Source organism: Taurulus bubalis (genome assembly GCF_910589615.1).
Source record: "Taurulus bubalis genome assembly, chromosome: 2".
In the NCBI taxonomy this organism is placed as follows: Eukaryota; Metazoa; Chordata; class Actinopteri; order Perciformes; family Cottidae; genus Taurulus; species Taurulus bubalis.
This window is the reverse complement of record NC_136590.1, coordinates 13,917,571-13,940,827: the sequence shown is the minus strand read 5'-3', so window position 1 is coordinate 13,940,827 and position 23,257 is coordinate 13,917,571. Positions and strand designations below refer to the sequence as shown.

The 23,257-nt window shown below is 41.0% G+C and overlaps 2 protein-coding genes across 2 annotated transcripts; one reads left to right on the top strand and one right to left on the bottom strand.

Annotated features, from left to right (window-relative positions):
* Positions 1–933: 933 nt before the first annotated feature.
* ift140 (intraflagellar transport 140 homolog (Chlamydomonas)) lies at positions 934–21,880 on the top strand (the record flags this gene model as incomplete). The annotated part of the gene is made up of 29 exons (XM_079237729.1): positions 934–1,080; positions 1,177–1,398; positions 1,536–1,657; positions 1,794–1,924; positions 2,316–2,491; positions 2,569–2,660; positions 2,736–2,842; positions 3,102–3,244; positions 3,474–3,677; positions 4,129–4,201; positions 4,369–4,460; positions 4,624–4,751; positions 4,896–5,013; positions 5,167–5,288; positions 5,386–5,521; positions 5,749–5,880; positions 6,520–6,758; positions 17,868–18,045; positions 18,581–18,771; positions 18,873–18,968; positions 19,085–19,217; positions 19,401–19,544; positions 19,688–19,816; positions 20,004–20,186; positions 20,283–20,486; positions 20,655–20,867; positions 21,166–21,332; positions 21,445–21,586; positions 21,701–21,880. 29 exons carry the CDS (start codon positions 934–936, stop codon positions 21,878–21,880), a joined length of 4,344 nt encoding a protein of 1,447 aa, XP_079093855.1.
* Positions 9,299–16,060, bottom strand: tmem204 (transmembrane protein 204; the record flags this gene model as incomplete). The annotated part of the gene is made up of 3 exons (XM_079214233.1): positions 9,299–10,671; positions 14,956–15,111; positions 15,781–16,060. The coding sequence occupies 3 exons, from the start codon at positions 16,058–16,060 to the stop codon at positions 10,427–10,429; spliced, it is 681 nt and encodes a 226-aa protein (XP_079070359.1). The 3' UTR covers positions 9,299–10,426.
* Positions 21,881–23,257: the final 1,377 nt, after the last annotated feature.

The following is a 23,257-nucleotide window of genomic DNA, read 5'->3' as shown; positions in this document are numbered from 1 at the left end:
TGGCATTTAGAAGGAAGATCTACCTTTTTGTGGTTAATACATATTTTTTTAATGGGTTTCTTTCTGCTATCAACGTGCTACCCTGAATGTCAATAGTTCATTGGAACATGCTTGTAGATTAAACAGTGTGAGTTTCATGTTTATTTATTTAAATGATCTGTCAAGAAACTGGGGATAACATCAGAGGATGAGAGGGTTTTGTTGAGACTGACGTCACTCGGGTTTGTTCGTTGTATTCCGGAACTCCTCCTCTTGTCCCGCCTTCGGGGTTGTCAGGGGCAACTGGAGGAGACGCTTTTCACTCACACTGGAGGCTACACAACAACAGCAGAAGTATAGGTCGATTGTTAAAGTTCTTGCGAGATATAAACAAACAAACTGATAGTAACCTGAAGAAAGCGACATTGAGGTTGGTGGTAAGATAATGTAACAGAGCGGGACACTTCTACAGCAGCGAGAGCTAGCAATTAATGCTAACTTTGGCTAGCTTACCTAGCTTAGCTCCTGTTAGCAGCTAAAGCTAACTTAATCATTAGTCGCATGATGGCAATAACGTGAATGGTAGCTGATAGTAATCTGTAAGTAATCTGTTTTGGTGAATGAAGTGTAGGTTATTTATATGAACTCATTAGTGATCTAATGTTAGCTAAGTCAACTAACGTGACCGTTGACGTAACATATACAGTGAAATTCATCATTTGGAATCAATGGATGCTATTTAAAGGGTACGTTCAAGACTTAACTCGTGATTAAATTACGGAGCTTTTTTTTTTTATCACGAAATAGCCAGACAGCGAGGTAGCTGGACATTACGCTGCACAATAAATACAAACAGCTGTGAAGTCCAATACAATACAACCTGACGAAGCATATTGAAGGTTCCACCCAGCTGTTGTTGTTTTTCATTCTTATTCAGAGAGGAGCAGTGGGGACATGGCGGTGTATTTTGACCACCGTATCGAAGCTCCTGAAAGCAGCAATGTGCCCTCTCAGTTGACCTGGCACTCAGCTCTTCCTGTACTGGCTGTGGCCTCAAGCAGCCTCACCTCTGGAGGCAATGTAGACCTCTACCTGCAGCAGGTAAACACTGGGCTCTGTTATATTCACTGTCTGTGAATATCCTCAATTACAGCAAACCTGACAAAGTTTGTATACTTTATCCCTGTCCATATGCAGGGAGATTATGTGGATAGCTGCCATTTAGAACAACCTCACCAGCCTACAGTGCTGCGCTGGCATCCCATAAAGCCTGTGTTGGCACTCGGCTGGGAGAATGGAGAGGTAGTACTGCTGACACACCCCTCTGGAGATCAAACAGTCCTTCCTAGCATACACACAGCCTGCATCACACTGCTGGAGTGGAGTAGCTCTGGTAGCCGCTTAGTAACTGGCGATCAGGTGAGTGTATTGCAGTGACTGTACACAGACACATACATGATACATATGCATTGTTCAGGGTTGGATTACCAAAAATTACCATTTTTAGATTTGTTCCTATACAACCACATAGATATGGTGTAATTATTTAATGACAGACTGGAGCGCTAGCAGTCTGGAAGGTAGATGCGAGAGGGAGACTTCAAGGAAACCATCTTGTGAAGCATGAGTACAAAAAACCTCTAACTTGCTGCATCTTCAGACCGGCCTCACCTGGAGAGTAAGTAACCAGGATGCAATGCTTAGAGTTAGTTATTATTTTTGCCAGTGAGATAATATTGAAAACATTGTGGTATCACTAGGCCCTCTTGATCTGAATGCTGCATGCTGATAGTAGAACCTAACTTGTGTTACAGCGATGTGGCAATGCTAGCCCGGGCATCAGTTAGTGGAGATGAGAGTGCTCTGGACATGTTCAGCTGGAAGGGAGCACCTCTCAAGATGGGCCCACAGGAGGGACTTGCATTCTACGTCAGCACTGCAGATGGTGAGAGTTTGTTTTTGTTGGTAGTTTGTTTACTCAAAGCCACGTTGTGTGGCTCATGACTTTTACAATTTCTATTGGTGATCAATGATTTTTACCAATTATCTTTCTATGAGACAGCTCATAATATCTTTGAGAGTATGTGTTACCATGCTGGTTACTTGCTTTAAGCACTGTGCTCCAGCTAAGCCATATTAAGCTAATGTTCTGCATTTCAGTTCAATAAAAAGATCGCCGCGCCCACTTTTGCAGTTTTTCAATGAACTTAAGTTGTTAAAATGCATAACAAAGTATTGTTAATGAACTAAAATCCCATCAGATTATTACAAAATATGATAATGCTTTGAGACAATCTTACTTTCTACACCTTTAACCATGTGTACCTTGTAAATAGGTAAGGTCCACAGTGTGGATGAGCATTGTAAGACCAGGGCACTTCTCAGTGTGGAGGGCGCAATCAAAAAGCTGCTCTATCTTGAGAAAAGAGACGTACTTGCTGTGGTCACAGAGACCCTGATGTTGTCACAGTACACTCTTGGACCAGAGGGAGGAGCCCAGGAATTTATGAAGGTATACATAAATCATCAAAGATGAAAAATGTTTTCTTTCAGGTCAGTTTCTTTTGTGAACATGTCTTTTCATGATAGGTGAAGTTGAGCAGCAAGACTGGGCAGAATGTAGACATTGTCTGGACAGAGAACGGCCTTCTTATCACAGCAACAGGGGAACAGGTCATCAGGTCAGTGTTCACATACTGTTTGTGCACACATACTTTACATTCCAATTCTGAACTTGAATACCTGTCATTCTTTAGGCTGTGGGACCTGGACGGAGACGACAACTATGTTTTGTCCCTCAACGAGACTCTTGGGTTTGAGAGAGGAGAAATGATCAACTGTGTTGCATATAGTGCAGCAAAAGGTAACAGATAATATTGCATCCCTTTGTGCTAACAGTATAACATTTTATTTATATATATATATATATATATATATATATATATATATATATATATATATATATATATATATATATACAAGATGGTGGTTTCAAGATGTTTTATGTCATCACAACACTTGAGTTGACTGATAACACATAATCAATCCCGTTGATGACTTCAATACACATTACAACTCATAAAAAACAAATTATTTTTGTATTATGTCTTTGGCCATCTCAGAAATCTTGGCAGCTGGTACCAGCCATGGCCGCATAGCAATGTGGAAGATGGTGTTGCAGCCAGGCGGCAGCAGAGGTGATACCAAGGCCCAGTGGAAGCTACAGACACCCACAGAAATAGAAGGAAATGTCATTCAGCTACAGGTACTGTCTGGACTAGCATGTTTTACTAAATGTGCTATCAGCGCATACAAATAAGTTATTTGAAATGATGTGACATAAAGATAAAATGTCATGATTGTCTATATATATATATATATATGTATATATATATATACATATATATATATATATATATATATATATATTATATATTATTCTATTATTACTATATTATTCTGCTGGGAAAGTTCACTCAGACCTTCCCTTTCAGTGGGGCTCGAGCCTGAATCTGCTGGCGGCCAACAATTCGAACACTGTGCGGATTCTGTGTGAGCATGTGATGTCAGCCCATTTCAGCCAGCAGGTGGCAGCAGTGCAGCTCACCCCAACCCAGCTCAGTGTCACTCTGTTCACCACAGGAGTGCACCTTGCTCTGCAGTCTGACATGCATATCAAAGGAGTTTGTGTTACTAAAGTAAGTCTCTGTAGCTAAAGATTCCCGTGTGTAGCATTTCTGGGGCTCTATTGGCAGAAATGGAATATCATTTTTTAATACAAGTATGTTTTCTTTAGTGCATAATCACCTGAAAATAAGAATAGTTGTGTTTTTGTTACCTTCGAATGAGCCATATATATACAGTATACATATATACATACGGAGCGGGTAATCTTCACATACTTGACCGCCATATTTTTACATTAGCCTAGAACGAATAAACCAACCACTGGCTCCAGTTAGGGCCTTTCATGTTTTTTCTTTGGCCACCATAGTTTAAAGTTTCACAATCTGTATAGTCACCGCTAGATGCAACACATAGGACCTTTAAGAAAAGACAATGATTGCCTGTCCAAAGGTTTTCTCATGAAGACAAGTACAAATTAAAATATAAATAATTTTAACTGGATGTGTGTTGTCATACCAACAGGATTCAGTGACAGTCTGGAGTGGCAAGCAGGTCACTGTGTATGAGCTCTCAGGGACAGCTCTTCGCAATACAGGTACTAAAGCCTACTGAACAGACCAAACAACATTTTATAACGGGACTTTTTAAAAACTGCACTGATTCCTGTGTACTTTATCCACTGCCCTATTTTTTAAACTTGTGCATTTCTCCTTCATTTTTCTAAACTTTCTTTTTCCACCTCCCCTCTTGCTGGTTTCCCAGGATCGTTTCCTTGTGACTCCCATGTCGTAGCTGTACATGGTGAGAACCTCTACACGGTGGAACCTAACAGGGTTCAGATTCGTACGCCACAGGTCTGTTGTCCCACCCTAAAACCTACTATCCAATATTCACTAAACACAGAGACAGGATAAATGCTTGAACATGCATTTTATCAATGCAAACTTTGTGTACTTGTTTTACTGCTGAATTTGAATTTATTTTAAATGTTGAATCATCTTTTTTCCTCTTCTTTAGGGCACTGTGAAGCAACTGCTGACCTTTTCCAAGGCAGAGGGCAATCCTGTACTACTTAGTGTATGTCAGTCTTACCTGGTGATCGGCACAGACACAGCACACATCAGAGTATTTGACCTCTCCCGAAGGTATATAATGTTAATAAGGATGTTGGTATCATAAAAAAAAAAGCCAGTTAACTTTCATGTATTGTACATTTCTGTTCATTGACTACTTCTATGATCCTATGATTTTTTGTCCAACAATGCCATTCTTACTGTCTGTCTTCATAGAGATGCCAAAGCTCACTGCAGTGCTAAGAACCTGATGGACCAGATTGCTAATCTGGGAGCCCTGAAGTCTGTCAAGTGTAATGCCAATGGCAGCCAAGTCAGCATCCTAATCTCTCAGGTGAATTGGCCAACAAACAACAGTCACCTTTTCCTTTATATGTGCTTTTGAGAGCCAACACTTTTATACAATATTTCAGAAATATTTCTTAAAATGTGACCTTTTCATGTGAATATTTCTCTGAATTGAACTGTTTTTAACTCTTCCTCTTAGGTTAATGGGCGACCGGATCACAAAGTGTACTTTTATGACGTTGAGATGGACACTGTGACACACTTTGACTTCTTCGTTGGCAGACCGTCCACCGGTATCTCACAGCCAGAGGAAAGTGAAAGGTAGCTGATGTTGTTTTTGACTGTATTTGGATTCTTCCTGTGTAGAGTTTTCTCCTCCTGGTTGTCTAACACCGTACATGACTGTTCTGTGTTCCAGGCAGCCGTTTCAGGGGACAGAGCTCGGTGGTCGCTGCCCTGTATCTCACTTCTGGGATGAGAGTGAAACTCGTCTTTTTGTTTGTGAGACCGTGCCGATCAGTTCTGAATCCTCATCAACTAGTTTCATGGATACGGTAAAGACTGCTCCTAAACATTGAGATAGTCCTGTGCAGCTCTATGAGCAAAGCATGGCGTAGTTTTGACTAGGACTCAATCAAAACTGACACTCAGCACTACTGGTGCTAAAAAAAGTATACCAAAAGGCTTATGTTTGTGCATTCTTAGATGATTGATGATGATTTTAATACATGAAAAGTCAATTTAAAGTTCATTGACATTGTCTTGCCTTCCTTCTGTGCAGACTGACGTGTCGGTAGTGACACTCTTCTGTACGCAGGAGCATGGGCTCCTCCTACAGGACTGCTACCCTAAACCTTCAGGCCTGCAGGCGCTCCTTGCTCTGGATGTGCCCTACTATTATTTCAGCTGCAAGGTGAGGAACGAAAACACTCTGTTCTGCTCGTGTGTTTCTCTTCATTGGATTGGGTTCTCATGCAGCATCTGGAAAGTTGTTGTTTCAAATCTTCAGTATTCTTCAACATGGTCCTTGTGTTTTTGTTTGCACCATCACTATTCTTATGTGAAACTCACACTGTGTGTTTGGTCTTACACACCCCAAGCTATTATTTCGGAGGGGGGGTGTCTTTCGACCAGAAGTAAGTGTCTGTCCCTTACAGTCTGTTGAGAAAGCTTATGTATTCTTGACTCCCATCCACTGTGGTTGTGTGTGCTTTGTGCTGCATTTATGCCAAAATGTAAGTTCTGGCTCTCCAAGATCAGCAGCACAAGCAATCTAGATGAATGAATGAATATATACTTTATTAATCCCCGTCACTATCCTGTGTCCAGTTACCATCCACCATGTCTTGAAGAATAGATTTGTTCTGTGATGCTTTGTTGTTGTTTGGTCTGCTTCTTATCCATTTCCAAAACCAATGTTTTCCCCATTTAAAGTTGTATTGCTAATAATCATCATACCTCACAACGTGCTACATTTATTTACTGGCTTTGAACTGCATGTTTACCAAATCTTAACACCATGTTTTCCCATCTGGTGTGTACCCTTCCTCAGCCTGGTGAGAGCGATCCAGCAGAGATTTCAGCCCCAACATCAGCACCTCCACAGCAGATCCAGCCATCAAACGGTTCTGCTGCCCAGATCCCCCACATGGTGTCCAGGCGAGCTCTCAGAGATTTTGTGGGCCTGGAGAACTGTGAGAAGGCAACTCGTGACGCCATGCTCAACTTCAGCTTTTACCTGACCATCGGCAATATGGACGAAGCCTTCAAATCTATCAAGCTCATCAAGAGGTAAGGCATCAGTACGAGTGCCAGCTCAAAGAGAGGAGACGTGCAGAATGGCATGCCCTTGTACGATCGCTGTAATAACTTCTCCCAGCAGCCCTTTACACAGGGGCTTCAGTTCAAAGGCCACAGGGATAGCATTGTTGCTTTAACCTTGACTCTTAATTCAGAATGCGCTACAATAGTTTGCTAAAAAACGATTTGCTTTGGACTTACATTGAGAATGTGGCATTGTTGCCTCTGGCTTTCCCAAACCCCTCTTGTCATTCAACACCTTTGACCGTAGAAGTCAACATGGAGGAAAACCACCACAATAGTTTTGTAACCTTAATTTTGACATCTCTCTTTAAGTCTAGATCAAGGCGATCTATTTAGTTATTTTCTTTAAAGCGTTGTCTTATCCCTATGTTATACAAACAAAGCAGGCACTTGTCAGATGTGTGACAAGAAATACCACACCACGTATTTGTCTTTGGAAAAGTGTGCACATTTTAAATACTGTATATGCAGAATTCCACATTTTATAAAACTACACCTGGCAGTGTATCATATCGTGATGCTATAATCAAATCCCATCCAGCAGAAAATAACTTTTATTTGATTATGTAAGAACATGAAATTATATTTTAAACACAGGACATGATTAAGGATTTGTTCTGTGTCTGTGCTTCGGGAAGGAACTCTTGAAATGTGTATATAGGCTATGTGAATGTTTCTGTTACTGTGCGGGTGTGTTCAGAGGGGATGTACTTTTCTAAACACACCGACACACACACACACACACACACACACACACACACACACACACACACACACACACACACACACACACACACACACACACACCCCTTGCCAGCTTGGTCTAAAAGGAGTGCCCTTTCCATTCTTGCAAACATTGAATCAGGTCACTAGAAGGATGTGCGTGTCTGTTCCTGTGTGTGTTGGGGAAACGTATGTGATTTTAGAACCGATTTGATATTATCTTTAGCAGAATACGTGATTCAGGGCACTCTGTCTGAATTCTGCTGTAGTGTTGCTTTGGCACATACAAATATAACACAAATGGGAAAATAGCTTATCACACTGGCCGGATATTCCACAGAGTTTAATAGGCTTGATGACAGCTTTACTAAGTTCCTCATTGATGGCTATTTTTACTGCTGCTTCTTTCAAAAAAAAAGGTCAGCATTGTGCTTGATTCCCGCACATCTCCAGCCACAGGAATATGCATTTCCTGCAGCCTAAACCTGTACCTTCTGGGACTTGTCTCGATGGTGCAGATTTCAGAATTGACAAAGACTCTCATACTTGAGTCAGAGACCTCTAATACAGGCTTTACTCAGCCTCAGACCATAGATGTTGTGATCAACTAGAAAAAATATAAAAGTAATAATTCACTTAAACCAAAACACGTACTCTCAGCATGAAATTCCTTCTGCCTGTGTCAGATAGGTTGGAATGTCTTTATTCAGTCCAGACTGGGCTACTTCCTCTCATTCATGCTGTCCTTGACTTCAGGTGACATGCTACAGGGTTATCTGCGACATGGATGCAAGCCTACTCTTACTGTCCTTTTGCCACTGCATTTGCTATTTAAAAGCAAAACTCCCCCTTTCCATCAGGAACAAAAACACCCAAGGAAGTGTTCAGGAGTGAAGCGGAGGTTGATAGATGATAGATCGTCATAATTGGCTGAGGTACATGTGACCCTCGTGCTCTCAGTTTCTGCCATTTGTCATAGGAAATATAACTTACTGCATAAAACCATTCAGTCATTTTTCTGAGAAGGTATTTCCGTTCCATGAACAAACATTAGAACTGGACTTGTACAAAACATAGATATCTATATTTATCTTCATAGTAGGATTGTTTTTATCATCTTTCACTCGGCAGGTTTGAGTCAGTTTTTTAAACTTAAATTAAATTGATTTAAAAATGATTCTAGCAGTGCACTCACGGATAAGAGACTAGATAAGAGTGTGTTTGGAGTGTTGGTGTTCAATAGTGGTAATACACAACACCTACAGCAATATATATATATATATATACCTGTAGCTATTTGTCTATACTATGCTATAGATGATATATGACAGTGCATATGGACTTAACAAATCTTGAGGAAGGTTAATTCTTGACCTTGCTCACTTACTACTGGAGCCTTTACTTGACCTTTCAATTACATCTCACAGTCCTCTTCGAGCAAATATACGTGTGTATGTATGTATGTGTATGTATATATATATATATATATATATATATATATATATGACCACTTGGCAGGATAAGTTCTGAGATAAGTTCTGTTCATAGTACTGTAATTAGTTCACATTATAACACTAGTTGCTGAATAATGCCATAATATATGGTCAAAAGCTCCAGAAAGAAAGTTAGTAAGTGAACCTTGAGTTAAGAATATCAAATATACAATTATGTTGCTAAAAGTTTATGGTATACTGTATGTCATTTCAAACAGGGAAATTATTGAAGTTCTGTTTTGTCGGGTGTGGTGTTGGAGACCGAAACAGCAGCAACAATAACTGTTTGAATATTTACCAATGAATTTATTGAATTTATGTGTTATATTATTATTTTAATGTGCTACTATGTTTTAACCACTGAATGTTTTGCCTGAAGTTCTTTGCAGAAGTATGATAATGTCACAATACTACTACTACGAATAATAGCATTATCCTTTATACCAACATTTTATATTAATTTTTGTATACAGTATGTACCACAAGCGAGCAGAGTTTTGTATGGAAGGCATCGTGACATTTGCGTTTTGAAATCTGTATGTCATTTCAAAATGCAGTATACTACACACCAAAACATTTGTTACCATTAATTTAACAAATACTGCTTTAACAATATCTAAATCCCTTCCATACATTAATTGGCGATTAATTTGTGTTTTTTTACCTCCATTCTTCAACCATAAAAATATGAATGTGATAATGACGCATTCAGAGAGAGTAAGAATATTCCCTCATTTCCGTAGGTTCTTGTTTATTTGATCAAGATAGCACCTCTCATTGGCTGTTTTCCAATTAAATATTTGGGTACGCCCACTCAAAAATGTTTGACAGGCTCTTCTGCTTTTATCTTGTTAGTTTACTTACTTGCAACACGTCATTAATAGTATGATGTTTTACTCCAATACGCTTTAAAAGGATGAAAAACAAATGAGGTATTCTGGTATTACATTTTTTTTTACTTTTTTTTACAATTTTCAACAGCTTTCATAATTTCCAATTCATAATTATGCAGGAGGCCATTTAATAGGTGCACATAAAATAAAACAGGTCAAGTTCCAGCTTGATCCTTTCATGAGCAAGTTGTTTCATTTAAGACATTCCTCGTCCAAATTTCATATTTAGCCACAAATGAGCTCAGCCAAGCATGAATACATGAATCAGCATACAGTTTTGAATATGTTTGGAAGGTTAGGGTTGATTTATACATCAATTTGACTTGTGTTCCCTAAAAAGCATTATAATGCTGATATCATTGTTTATGGTGGGAAAAGTTGTGAAATATAGAGTTTTACAATTGCAGTACAAGAGGGCAAGCCACAGGAATGCCCTCTTTTCTGGAGAGTCATACTGGAGGCTTCTAGCTTGAGTAAAACATGAGAAGTTGTAGTCTATTACTTCCTATTTGCTTGGATTATGCGGTCAACAAGGCGACTCCACATAGTCGTTGTCTAGGCGTGGATGGAAAGGGGATGCCAGCGAGCGGCTGATGATTATAACTCGAGGTGCAAGGCAGTCATCGCGCCGGTGTAAAATGTTCCAGATTAGCATGGCCGCAGCCATCGTGGCCAGCAGGCAAGCGGCTATGTCCAAGTAGCAGGAGTAGGACAGATGTGTGTAGGGCCCGATCCTGTAGAAGGTCACAAGTCCAATCACCAGCACAAAACCTGCACAGGAGCATCGAGAGAAAAGGCTTCAGTCAGTGAAAATGCACCACTGTTCTCGTTTAGCAACATCTCATTGAAAAGGGAGATTCCAGTTAAAGGTATTTATTAAATGTTTGGCCACAGAAAAGAAAAGTCCCCCTGGCACTCCTAGGCAGAGCAAGGAGAAAATGTTCAGAAGAATGTTTTCTTTTCTTTGACTATGTATGTACAGAACATTCAGAAACATTCGGAGTGTGTGGATGGTGAACCCAAAAGTGTCTTTTTGAAACCCCACATGCTCAAATGTCGACTTCCATTCCTGTAGCCTTGTACAGTTCAGCGGGAGCTCTGTGTGGGGCCTTTGAATTTGGAAATATGTTTCCTCGTAGGAAGAACTTCTGAGATCTCGAGATCAAAGTTCTCAATGGTTTAAAAATATCAGAGCATGAATATATGTGCGGAAAAGCCTTTGAGATGTGTTATCTCCTGATTTCTTTGATTCCCAGTGAGTCACGCAGTGAAGAACTCCTGTTTGCATGCGAGGGCAAAAAGCCACAGCCTTCAACTCCATGCTGTTTCTTTGATCTTTACTTTGTGTTATTAGCACTGCACACACCTTTTCTCATTCTTTAGAAGTGTATATGAAAGCCCACAACAACCAATGCTGTTCAAGTATCCCTCAGTCAATCCCTTATTTACCTCATTCAAGTGTGGTCTGGAGCCATGATCAATGAACAATAATACATGTCTGAAAACCTGCCCCGTCCACATTGTAATAAATACAGGCACCAAAAATAATCACTGGAAATATGGATGTTGGTGCTTTAGGATATGAATCAGTCAGTTTCCTGGATCATTCCTGAATCAGTCGCACCAAGAGAGGAGATAATTTGTATTTCTTTCTCTAAGTCTACAGTGCGATGGCTGTCATTGTTTTAAGTGAGGATGTGGAGGATTGTGTGTCTGTATCATTGTGTGTCTACCACCGCATGTACACATAAGAATGCAACTGTTTGCTCAATCTGTTCATGTGCAACCTGTTTGGCTCCTTATCCAAGAAAATGAATAATCTCCTGTCCAGGTTCCAGCCCGGGTGTGCTGTGTGAACCTCTTTTTTTGGCAAAGACTTATCTCTCAGACTTCCTTCCCCTTCTTCCTCTTTCCATCCTTCCTTCCTTCCCTCCCCTCCACACCCTAAAGCTTCGAGGTTGATACATTTGTGCACATTTGACATGATCTAAGTCTTATCTCACGGCCAGGTCTTGGAAATTAATTTAGCTGGTTTGCTTTCCATCCAGATAACCATGCCTTATTCCTAAAGGCACACACTTGATTAAAGTTATTAGCCCGCCTAAAGGTCTTGCTCAAACCTTTATCACTCCTTTATGATCATTAATCTTTTGAGCCACATGTTTCTGGGAAAGGTTTGTCTCCAGATTGAACAAGATCTGAAATGAGCCCCACAGTTGCAATTCCTCAAAATCAAAAGAAATGAAAATTTGCGTTTCAGAGGGACATGACCTGCTGCCATGACTTTTGACACGTTAGAGCCGTGTCCATTCAGAAAACACATTCCAGAGTGAAATGAACAATTTGGGCTTTCAGCCTGCCCCTGCCAAAACCGCTGAGATATCACTGAATGGGACTGGATATTGTTATTCCACAGTCTGCTTGCAATAGCTGAGAATTTTGGCACGTCTGAAAATGAAAACATTCCTTAGAAAGAGAGTGATTGGTAAAAATATCTCCATTCATTCAGAGCTGAAGCCCATTCACTGAGGTATAAAGTAGTAATGCAGTATTAATTACTGAATTGACGAAATGGTAAAAAGAGAGTCTGCATTTGTAAAGTGAGGCTCCTTTACTTGGATATTTAGTAAAGGAAAGACAATATTAATGTATGTTTTTTGTTACTTAAGACAACTAACTAACTTAACTAATTATCGATGAAGCTGACAATTATTGTCTCTATCAATTGAGTCATCGTTTAAATAGTCAAATATTTTCCATTTTAATTTCCTAAAGCCTACGGTCAAATTGTTTTGTCCGAACAACATCATAAAACCCCCAAAATATTGGATTCATGATAAGACAAAGAAAAAAGAAGACACGAGACAATGAAAACGGCATTTGTGTTATACAGTGCTATAAGCATACTAGTGTTGTCTCTAAAGATGTTGGTTTTGTCCACCACTGGCCTGGAATGAAATATCTATCCAATATAACTTCTGGATAGACATTTGGTACGGTTATCCATGGTGTCCAAAGAATGAATTGCGATGACTTTTGTGATCCCGTAAAAACGTAATCACCAGGGTAAAATGTAATTGTCCAATGCTTTGGTTCACCCTCAGAGACAGTAGTGTGACTGTAGCCTCATCGGTTATCAAAATAGTTATAGTATATAATAGTATTATTATTTTGTCGATTGACTTAATTGAATAATTCACTAGTCATTTCAGATCTATATTCAAATTCATCTTCTAAATTCATCTTCACTTTAGTTGGTCAGTCTTGACCTGAGACAAATCCTAACCCTAGTAATGCTCTCTGGAAAAATGGCATCTTCCAATTTTACTTTTACCATATTTGGCCAACAAGGCTGCTGAGTCATAAGATGACATGTATCTTTTCAAATGGGATGCTTCAGAACAAAAACAGAACTATAAGAGTATAGCTGAGAGTTTAACAGATGAAAATAACATCAGGCAATATGTGGACAATCTGAGCGGAATGAGGGAAAATAAGTCTTCTGTCATTTAGTTCCTATGCTAATAACATAATTTTAATAACATAAAAAAACCTAAGCAGGAACAGAGACACAACAATTTCTACTCATAGGCCTTTTACTAGCTATTTTTAGATGTCAGGGAAATAGGTGTGTACTTTGTCACTATTGTTACTAACGCCAACATTTGCAGAGAGTCTCATCAGTAATCTTTGGTCATATTATCACAACAGCTAAAAATGTGATTATGATTTATGTTTATTTTGCCATTGTCTTTGTTAATCAGGCTTTGGTGAGATCACTGGTCTCTGAGATTTGGCCAGTGGTCTTGTCTAATATTGGAAAACAGTGTAATGCTGGGTGGGTCTCAGTCCCCTTGCCAAGGTCTTCAGATAAAAGCCCTCATCCCGGCTTCCGTGAGTGCCAAACACGCTCACGATAAAGAGGAGATTCTTTATTTGCCGCTGCTCGAGGACATTTTGTAAACACAGACATAAAAGCCAGGCCAGCTTATCTAGACGGAGGCCATTCCCACCCTGCTGTCGTGTGTACCACAGGACATTTCTCTACCAAAACACACTAAACACACAATCACAATCGCACCAACACACACAGACCTGCATACACACAATCCCTCCTGCCAGAGCACACACAAACACACAGCCCCTGTTAAAACTGTCTTTCCCGTTCATTCCCCCTCCCCTCGTTTTCCTTCTTCAGCTCTAGGGTTTGCATAACAGGTAGTCACAGACATTTCCTCGTCCTGAGCAGGGATATCCTGGCGCCCGACAGTCGCTCCCTGGCTCACTGCAGCTCTGGCCCATGGACTCCGGGACTGGGACTAAATTTAGACCCAGACCCCCATCATGCCGCTCTGCCATAAAGATACCAATGGGCTGAGCGAACACTGCACACAACACACTTCCTCACCAATGGCACTGGTACCAGCCAGATATCGATGTGGGATGGATGGGTGTCTATTGGATGTGAAGGAGGGGGTTTGTTGCCATGCCTGCATTAAAGTTATTTCCTATGCTAATTCATCCTGAGAATACCCCCCTTTCTGTTTTCTGGTTTCCTAGTTTCACCCTATCTATTTTCTCACTTTGTTTGGCTGGTCAGTTGTTTTATTTAGTTCATTTATACTTCATTCTCGCTGTTGTCACTTTTTACCTGTATTATCTACTTTCACCATGGATTTTGACTTATCTTGACTAAACATATTGTCTAGCAGCCATTTCCCAAAACTCCAGGTTTATTTTTTACTGAGTAAACTCAAAGCAAGAGGTGCTTTTGTCTGAAAGTTTTAACAATGAGTATTTGGCCCTAGAGCCTGATCTCTAGTGTTGGACAGTCAGCCAGTCTAGCTCCCCCTGTGCTTTTATCCCCTCTCTTTGGCACTCTACCAGAAAGCAAGTGAACCTTGCCCTGCAGCATCTGGATTTTTCTCTTTCTTTGTGATGTTATGCATAGTTTGTTAGACAGGAGAATACTTAGAATTGACATCGGACGTGCTTTTCTAAGACTTGTTTTTCTGCTGATGCAAACAGACAAGTTGTAGAAACACTGGTACTCACTGGCTAGCTGGAAGAGTGCAGCAATGGCCTCCTCCCACCACTGGGACTCCTGTGTGATGAAGGGCAGCTCCATCAGGCCTAGAAGGAAGATCAGCTGACCGGCAGTCAAGGCCACCGTAGCCATCAGGTTACATGCCCGCATCATGTCAAATTGCACTTGAGGGACCAGAAAAAAAGCTGTGTCATTATTCATGCTTTGTTATCTAACTGCATTAATTGGATCTGCATGATAAAGTTAGGTTTGATCTAAATCAGAGGTCTTGATCTTTTCCCAAACTTTTTCTTGAATGAAAATTTCTCAATGGAGCTTAATTTAGTAAAGCAGCACAGTTTATACTCATTTATGCCCATCAAAGATGCAATTGGCTTTAAAATGAATTACATACTATAAATGATTGGCTGGCTGCCATGTGCCACGGTTTACACTCAAACGTCAGACTGCCATTGAGCAAAAGCAAAGTGATGGGATTGTTTTCTTTTTGTTGTGCATAATTGTTAATCCAGTGAGTTGAGTGATTCGGGTTTTGACATAATCATATATCATCTCTGGCCGGTCAGAAGCTCCGGAAAATGTAATCTATTTCTTAACAGATTCACAGTCAAATTCTTCTGTACTTTCTTTCATCTGTAAAATAACAACAATGGAGACTATGACCTGACACCTGACAGAACTGCTACATCTAGGCTATACCGATCAATTAATTAAGTCTGATGAGAAAGAAATGGGACACTTTGAAGTTAGCTAATATCTTTCTTTTTATAGAAAGCAGGCATAAATAACATTGTTATATTGCACTTTAATGAAAAACTATCATAAAAACTTACATTTGACCGTGCTGCGGGATTCTTGGTAGCCGGCATAATCAGAGCCCCATCCCAGGCCTTCGCACTGCCTCTGTGTCCCCTGCCCCCTTCTCCCGGACTGGAGCTCATCCCGGACCCTTTCCCCACTCATGGGACACATCCTCCATAGTCCCACGCTCCTCTTGCGTCCGTCCTCCAAAGCCTGCAGGACCCAGCTGGGGGTGAATGCTGCAACATTATTAAGGACCAGGGACAGCAGGGCTACTGCCACCGCTGCCGCCACGAGCCTCTGCACGGCCATGCGGCGCCGGACGGCCGCCACCTCTCCCCCTCCCTCGTTTTCCACCAACGACCCCTGATCCTCGGCAGTGTCCTGCCCGCTTCCTTGCCTCTCTTCTGGGGCAGTAGCACCAGCAGTGCTCTGGGCCCCCTGGTTCCTCTCCACCTCCTCCACCACCACCACCTCCTCCTCCTCCAGCTGTTAGCGAGTGTTGTCCCAGCTCACACAGAGGTGAAATTGGCAAGAGTGTTGTCTTGAGGCTTACCTAAAGAACATCTCCATTCATCCTCATTCAGGACTTGGTTGTTGTTGCAGCAGATCCTCAGCCCTCCTCCTCAGACAGTACTGCGGGTACGCCGGGATTAATCCAACTGACACCTTGGTCCATTCCACTGGCTCCGGCTGGCTGCAGCTTGACTTTTAGATCTTGCTCTTTACTTAATTTTCGCTCTTTTTTCCCTTTCTACGTTATCGTCTCCTTTTCCTTTGCTTATTGCGCTGGTCTGACTTCTGTGTGTGCAGCTGGATTCTCTGTGTAGGCAGTCGATTGTTTTCCTTCAGCACTTCACAATGCCTTCGGAAGAGTACAAATTCAAAAAAGGATATATTCTAACAGTGTTGCTCGGAGCTGACTCACCAGTGGCTTTACTGGGATTGAACCAAGACTGTCTCTCAACTAGAAAATCCCACACTGCCTCACTGGAACTAGAAGTCCTTTAACCAATCCTTCTGCTTCTTTCTGTCTTTCTCTCTCTCCCTCGCTCACTGATTCTCTGCAAATCCCTGAGGTCAGAGTTGAAATGTGGGGGAGTTTCTGTTCGTCATAATCCAAGACATCACTTCACAACTGTAGCGAGTTTTAAACTGACAGTTCCCTTCTTCATGATCACTTTAAATGTGTGTGTGTGTGTGTGTGTGTATCAGTGTGTTTGTGTGAGAGAATGTCCAAAAGACCCCTTCTTAGACGTCACTGTTGTGTATTCTTTTGTCTGGAGCCCAGGGGGCGTTCGCTAAAGCCCTCTCTCTCTCGTGTGCAACAAACATATTGGCCGGCGCAGTCAGCCAGCAACAGGATGTGTTTCCTGAGAGGGAAAGAGGATGAGAAGAGGGGCCAAATGTGGACCTGTTCCTTCTCTTGTCTTTCCTTTTCTGTCTCTCTAGATCGTGCCGCCCTGTGTCCAGCTAGGTTTCATAGTCTCACATTTGATTTTCAGGGTTGCTTTTCTGTGACCATATAGAGAAAGATTTTGTCTAACAGTCACTCTCCATTCCCTCCGTTTCCCTGCATATAGCAGGGCCCCTAAAGATTTGGGGTATTTCCTGTTGCCTAACTTTAATAAACAGCCCACATCTGTATCAGCTAAAGCGAGGAGGAGGGAGGTGGACGCAAATAGAGACCAGATGGCTGTGGAATCTTGAATCTGGGTAGAGAGGCTGATTTACGTCAGCAAGACAAAAGAAAAAAAGGAAAGACAGAGGTAGAAAAGCATGTCTCTCGCTTTGTGTTGAAATCCTGCACATCTTGTTTCTCTATGCTTATTACAGTGTTTGATCTTTTATGGACATTTCTTGTGATCCTGATATATATTGAAATAATACTACTACAATAGTAGAGGTCTGACCAGTGAGAACAAAGGGTATATACGTATTTTCGACAGCTTTGTCACTATATATATACATGCATACTAAGCGTTTATGACTTCAAATATAAACCTAAAATATACTGTAAATAACTGTGCGTAACTGTTTTCACACCTGAATAATACAATACCAATACAGGTGAGAACACATTACCCTTGCAAACAAGCCATTTATATTCTTTCTGCAGTAAAGCGGTTTGGGAAAATATGGCACGGATGTGTGTGAAAACCCGCCAGCTGGATGTGGCACGCGTGTGCCTTGGGAATATGGGAACTGCGAGGGCAGCAAAAGCACTGAAGGAGGCGGAGGTTGAGCCGGAGCCAGAAGCCCAAGTGGCTATGTTGGCCATTCAGCTCGGAATGCTGGTAAGATATTCAAGTCAAGTGTAAATGACCAATGAGACATGCCTCACTCACAATCAGGCTAATAGATTGACTTGTGCCCATTTTTCTCTGCCCAATATACCCCAAAGACAATGCAGATTCTTTTCATTCCTCTTTGTTTTGGCCATAATGCATTCTTTAATTTTACATTGCAGCTTTTGAAATAAAAAATATGTCGGATAAAGACATGAAATGTTTATTTAATAATGTACGACTCTTTCTCTTATTCAGCCACTTTTTCTGTTATTATTTTTACAACATACATTCAAAAACAGAAAAGAAGAGACAATATAGACAAATAGAGAAAATGTAAGGTCCAGATCATAAAATCCATGCAAAGGATATTTTTTCTCTTTGTAAAAATCCCCAAAGCTGTAGTCTTAACTTAATGCCACATCCCTTGGCTCCAAATAATATGTCCTCTTTTTAGGTGGAAGCAGTGCACCACACAAAGACCACGGGACTTTCCGAACCAAAGGCATTTATCTTTCCATCATCTTTTCCTGTCCTCCAATAGGAAGATGCAGAAAAGTTGTACAAGTGCTGTCAACGCCATGACCTGCTGAACTATTTCTACCAGGCGTCTGGCCAATGGCAGCAAGCTTTGGAAACGGCAGAGAACCATGATCGCATCCATCTGCGCACCACCTATTACAATTATGCCAAATACCTGGAGTCCATGGGCGACAAGACCCTGGCCCTCTCATAGTAAGACAGCACAGCTGTTGTTGTTTGATGTCAATGATTAAGTAGTTTTTATTTGAGTAGTTAAGTACTATAAAGTGTGATTGTAAGCCTTGTTGTTACAGTTATGAGAAATCAGACACACACAGGGTCGAAGTGCCCAGAATGCTCCAGGATGACACAACATCTCTAGAGATCTACGTGAACAAAAAGAAAGACAAGTAAGTCCAGAGCTTCTCTTGGCGGTAAATACTTTATCCCCTGAAGAGCATAATACATTTTCATACAATACGCAGACACTAAATTATATTTTATCATCATCATCTTATCTATCTAGGAACATCTATAAGTGGTGGGCCCAGTACCTGGAGAGCCAGTCAGACATGGATTCAGCGCTGTGTTTCTATGAATCTGCTCAAGATTACCTCTCTTTGGTTCGAGTCCACTGCTACATGGGGAACATTCAGAAGGTGACTCAGTTTGTATTGCGGGTGTCATGTAATATTTATCATATTTTGTTGGAAAGAATGACATTTTAATCATTTTGGGTGTTGCAAAGCTTATTATATAATATAAAATAGGAGCTGTGTTAATAATAATACTGATATAGTGAGCTGTCCATAATGTGAGAATGTATTTATTTGCTATACCAGGCATCTGAGATAGCCAATGACACAGGTGACAGGGCAGCGTCATACCACTTGGCTAGACACTACGAGGGCCATGATGATATCAAACAGGCTGTCCACTTCTACACACGAGCCCAGGCCTACAACAACGCCATACGACTTTGTAAGGTAAAGCAGACTTTAATTCATCATGAAATTCAGTGGCAGAAATGCTGTGCATTCTATATTTTCTGTTTGTTCATTCATTGTTGTTGTTGCGCTGTTGTCCTTCTCTTGTGGGTTGTTGACATGTGTGTATCGTGTCCTAACAGGAGACTGGTCTGGATGACCAGCTGATGAACCTGGCTCTGCTCAGTAACGCAGAGGACATGATGGAGGCTGCCTGCTACTACGAGGAGAAAGGCACCCACATGGACCGAGCTGTCGCACTCTATCACAAGGTCCCTCGCAAACGCCTGCTTTTTCTGATTAACTTGGGTTACGTTCAAGTTGATGCATTCTAGTTTCTTCCACAAGGGGGCAGTACTGTAACATATATTTCAACTGAAAAATGTTGATGGTTAAAAAAACAGGGTTGACTATTTATTACAGCAGTTTATTTATTTTCTGCTGATTTCTCCACTGCAGGCTGGTTACGTCTCCAAAGCTCTGGAGTTGGCCTTCACCACACAGCAGTTCTCTGCACTTCAATTGATCGCTGAGGATCTAAACGAGTACTCGGACCCAGCCCTCCTGGCACGCTGCTCCGACTTCTTCATCACTCATTCCCAGTATGAAAAGGCAGTGGAGTTACTGGTAGCAGCCAAGAAGGTGACTGCTTGTGGCACATCATCACCTATACATTTCAGTTCTTAAGCACTTACTTATATGTATCACTCTTTTATTTGTGTATGTACATTAACAAAGTACCATGAGGCCCTGGAGTTGTGTGTGAACCAGAGCTTGACCATCACAGAGGAGCTGGCAGAGAGAATGATTGTAACTGATTCAAAAGACTTGTCTGAAGATGCCCGAAAGGAGCTGCTGGAGCGGATAGCGGACTGCTGCATGCGTCAGGGCAATTACCACCTCGCCACCAAGAAATACACACAGGCGGGCAACAAGCTGAAGGTAATACTGTGTATAACTGTATAACATATATTATCTGCAAACTGAGAGGACAATCTCCATCTGGTCATGATGTCATGTGGCATCAGCAATACATACCCAAATACATGCGTGCAAGTTAATATGCAATGTTAAACCTTAATGTTGAATGTATTATTTATTTTTAAACAGGCCATGAGGGCACTCCTCAAGTCTGGCGACACCGAGAAAATAGTCTTCTTCGCCAGTGTTTGTCGTCAGAAGGAGCTTTTCATCATGGCCGCCAACTACCTCCAGTCTCTGGACTGGCGCAAAAATCCAGAGATCTTGAAGACAATCATTGGTTTCTACACTAAAGGCCGGGCACCAGACCTGCTGGCTGGCTTCTACGAAGCCTGTGCACAGGTAGAGCATTACTTTATGCAACATATTCTTCCATTTCATGATGTCTAATATTGGTACTTGTGGGTCTGGTTATAAATTGACTATAAGCATTTTGGAAGAAATCTGTTAAATTTAGAGCTGTGGTCTTAAATAACATCCGTTCTGTAGGATAAATGTTACCTCAAGAAAATGAATTATTAAGTTTTAACATGGAAATTCTACTTCTGGTGATATGTAATTTACAATAGTTGCAACTTCAATAGAGAATAATCTAGACAAAATACATTATTTTCAAATAACAATGTTTACCATTGTTAAGGTGGAGATTGATGATTACCAGAACTATGAAAAAGCTCTGGATGCTTTGACTGAGGCGTTTAAGTGCCTCTCCAAAGCAAAGGGCACTTCCACTGGACAACAGGAAGTAAGGCTAGCTGACCTGCAGCACAGAGTAACGCTGATCAAGAAGTTTGTCCACGCTCGCCGGTAAGAACATAACTCAATATCTGTTCTCTTTTGTATCTTCAAGAGCAACTCTTTTGTTCATTTTCTTGTGGGAGGTATTGTTGATTGTCTGACTGTGAGCTTTTGTCTGCAGGTTGTACCCGGAGGATCCTGGTGAGGCTGTGCGGCTATGTGAATCCTTGCTAGAGGAGCCGGAGTTGGACCCTGCTGTCAGGATGGGTGATGCATTTGGTTTTCTGGTGGAGCACCACTGTCAGCAAGGCAACTTCCAAGTGGTGACTATAATTGTTTTCTTTCTTTTTTTTTATTAATTGAAATGACAAATATCTGCATTCTGTCAGAGAGAGTTTTAAATATTTACGACTCTCCTTTCCATCTTTCTTCTCCAGGCCTACCGTAAGCTGGAGGAGCTCCAGAAGCTTCTGCCAACCCAGAACGTCAGGTACTATGTTAGCCAGGCCAGCCTTGAGTCCCTGCAAAAAGAAATGGGTGTGTCCATGGATCGTGGTGACAGCAGGCACATTGTGAAGGAGGAGGATGAAGTGGAGGAGGACTTGACTGTACCCTAAGTCTCGCTGATGATTTTGTTTTAATTTTGTAAAACCAATATAATATATTTTCATATATTTGGATTCTTTATTTATGTGTATGAAGAATTCATATTTTTAAGCACATGAATATGCAAGAGTCTGCACTTTCTCAGACCGGGAACGACTGTGCAGTTGGCGTCAGGGTTACCGAAACACATCGTCACGTTTGTAAAATGAGTGCAGTAACTGGTGTGTTGGTCATCGTCGCACAGTGGACGAGTGCCGTGGAGCAAAGACAGAAGAGATGGAGGGAGGGAAGGCTGCACCAAGACCACATGAGGTTATTTCTACTCTTCCACACTCATTCAGACAGTTGACATGAGATGACGTCTCCTACCTCAAAAAACTATATTTGACCAGCAATACATCAAAGTTTCCAGTGTGACGGAAGAAGAGGTGAAGGAATCAACACAGGAGGCTTTAATTGTAGAGCTTTGATATATTAATGGTCACATAGATTTGAACAATCTTTCCATTAAATGCAGAGGTAGTGAATTCAGGTACACACGACAAAATTCCACTGAATCTTCACACTATTTTTAAAAACATTGAACACAAGTAATCCTTAAAATCTGGATCCTGGAATAATGTTACTGCTGCAGAATTGATGAAAACAGATTATCGCTTTTGAGCTGAATTTTGTTTCTAAGTTTGGCTCTGAATGTGCTGTTTGTCATATATTTGATTATGTGGTTTACATGCATTTAGAGAAATGTATTTTGTATTCAATTAATGTACCAAGTATCCCCTCAGTGTCAAAATTCATATCTTTGTAAAGCATTTTTCAGCTATTTTTGATAACTTGTGAGTCTACTTCACCCATGTGAATTGATATGTTTGATGCTACAATTCATTGTTCCTATACATTGAAAACGTACTATAATAAACAAAACATGTAATTAAATTGCACTCTATGGCCTAAACAGGTTTAATATCAGTAGTGGTATTCATATGCATATGTTTGTATTGAACATGCAGATTGGTGACGCTGGTACATTCTGACTTATCATTGTTGGAAAAGCACAGGTGTTAATAATAATAATAATAATAACATTAGTGATGGCCTTTTATTATTCTCACCTGTGCTTTTCCTAAAGTGACAAGTCGAATGTCTTCCGCGAAAAAAGGCTCTCCTAGTTCTCCTCGCATGTATGCCTGTAACTCCGAGGTCAGACAATAAATGCCCATTATTTAAACATCACGTGAAGTCATTGTTACCACTGACGCAATGATGTTTTAGTGACATATTGGACAATCAACTTGTCGTGTTTCAGCTGTAGCCACAAGATGGCGCTGCTGTCAATAACATTTACCAACACCCGGCCTCTGAAGCCAAAAAGTGGTCTTGGCTCAAAC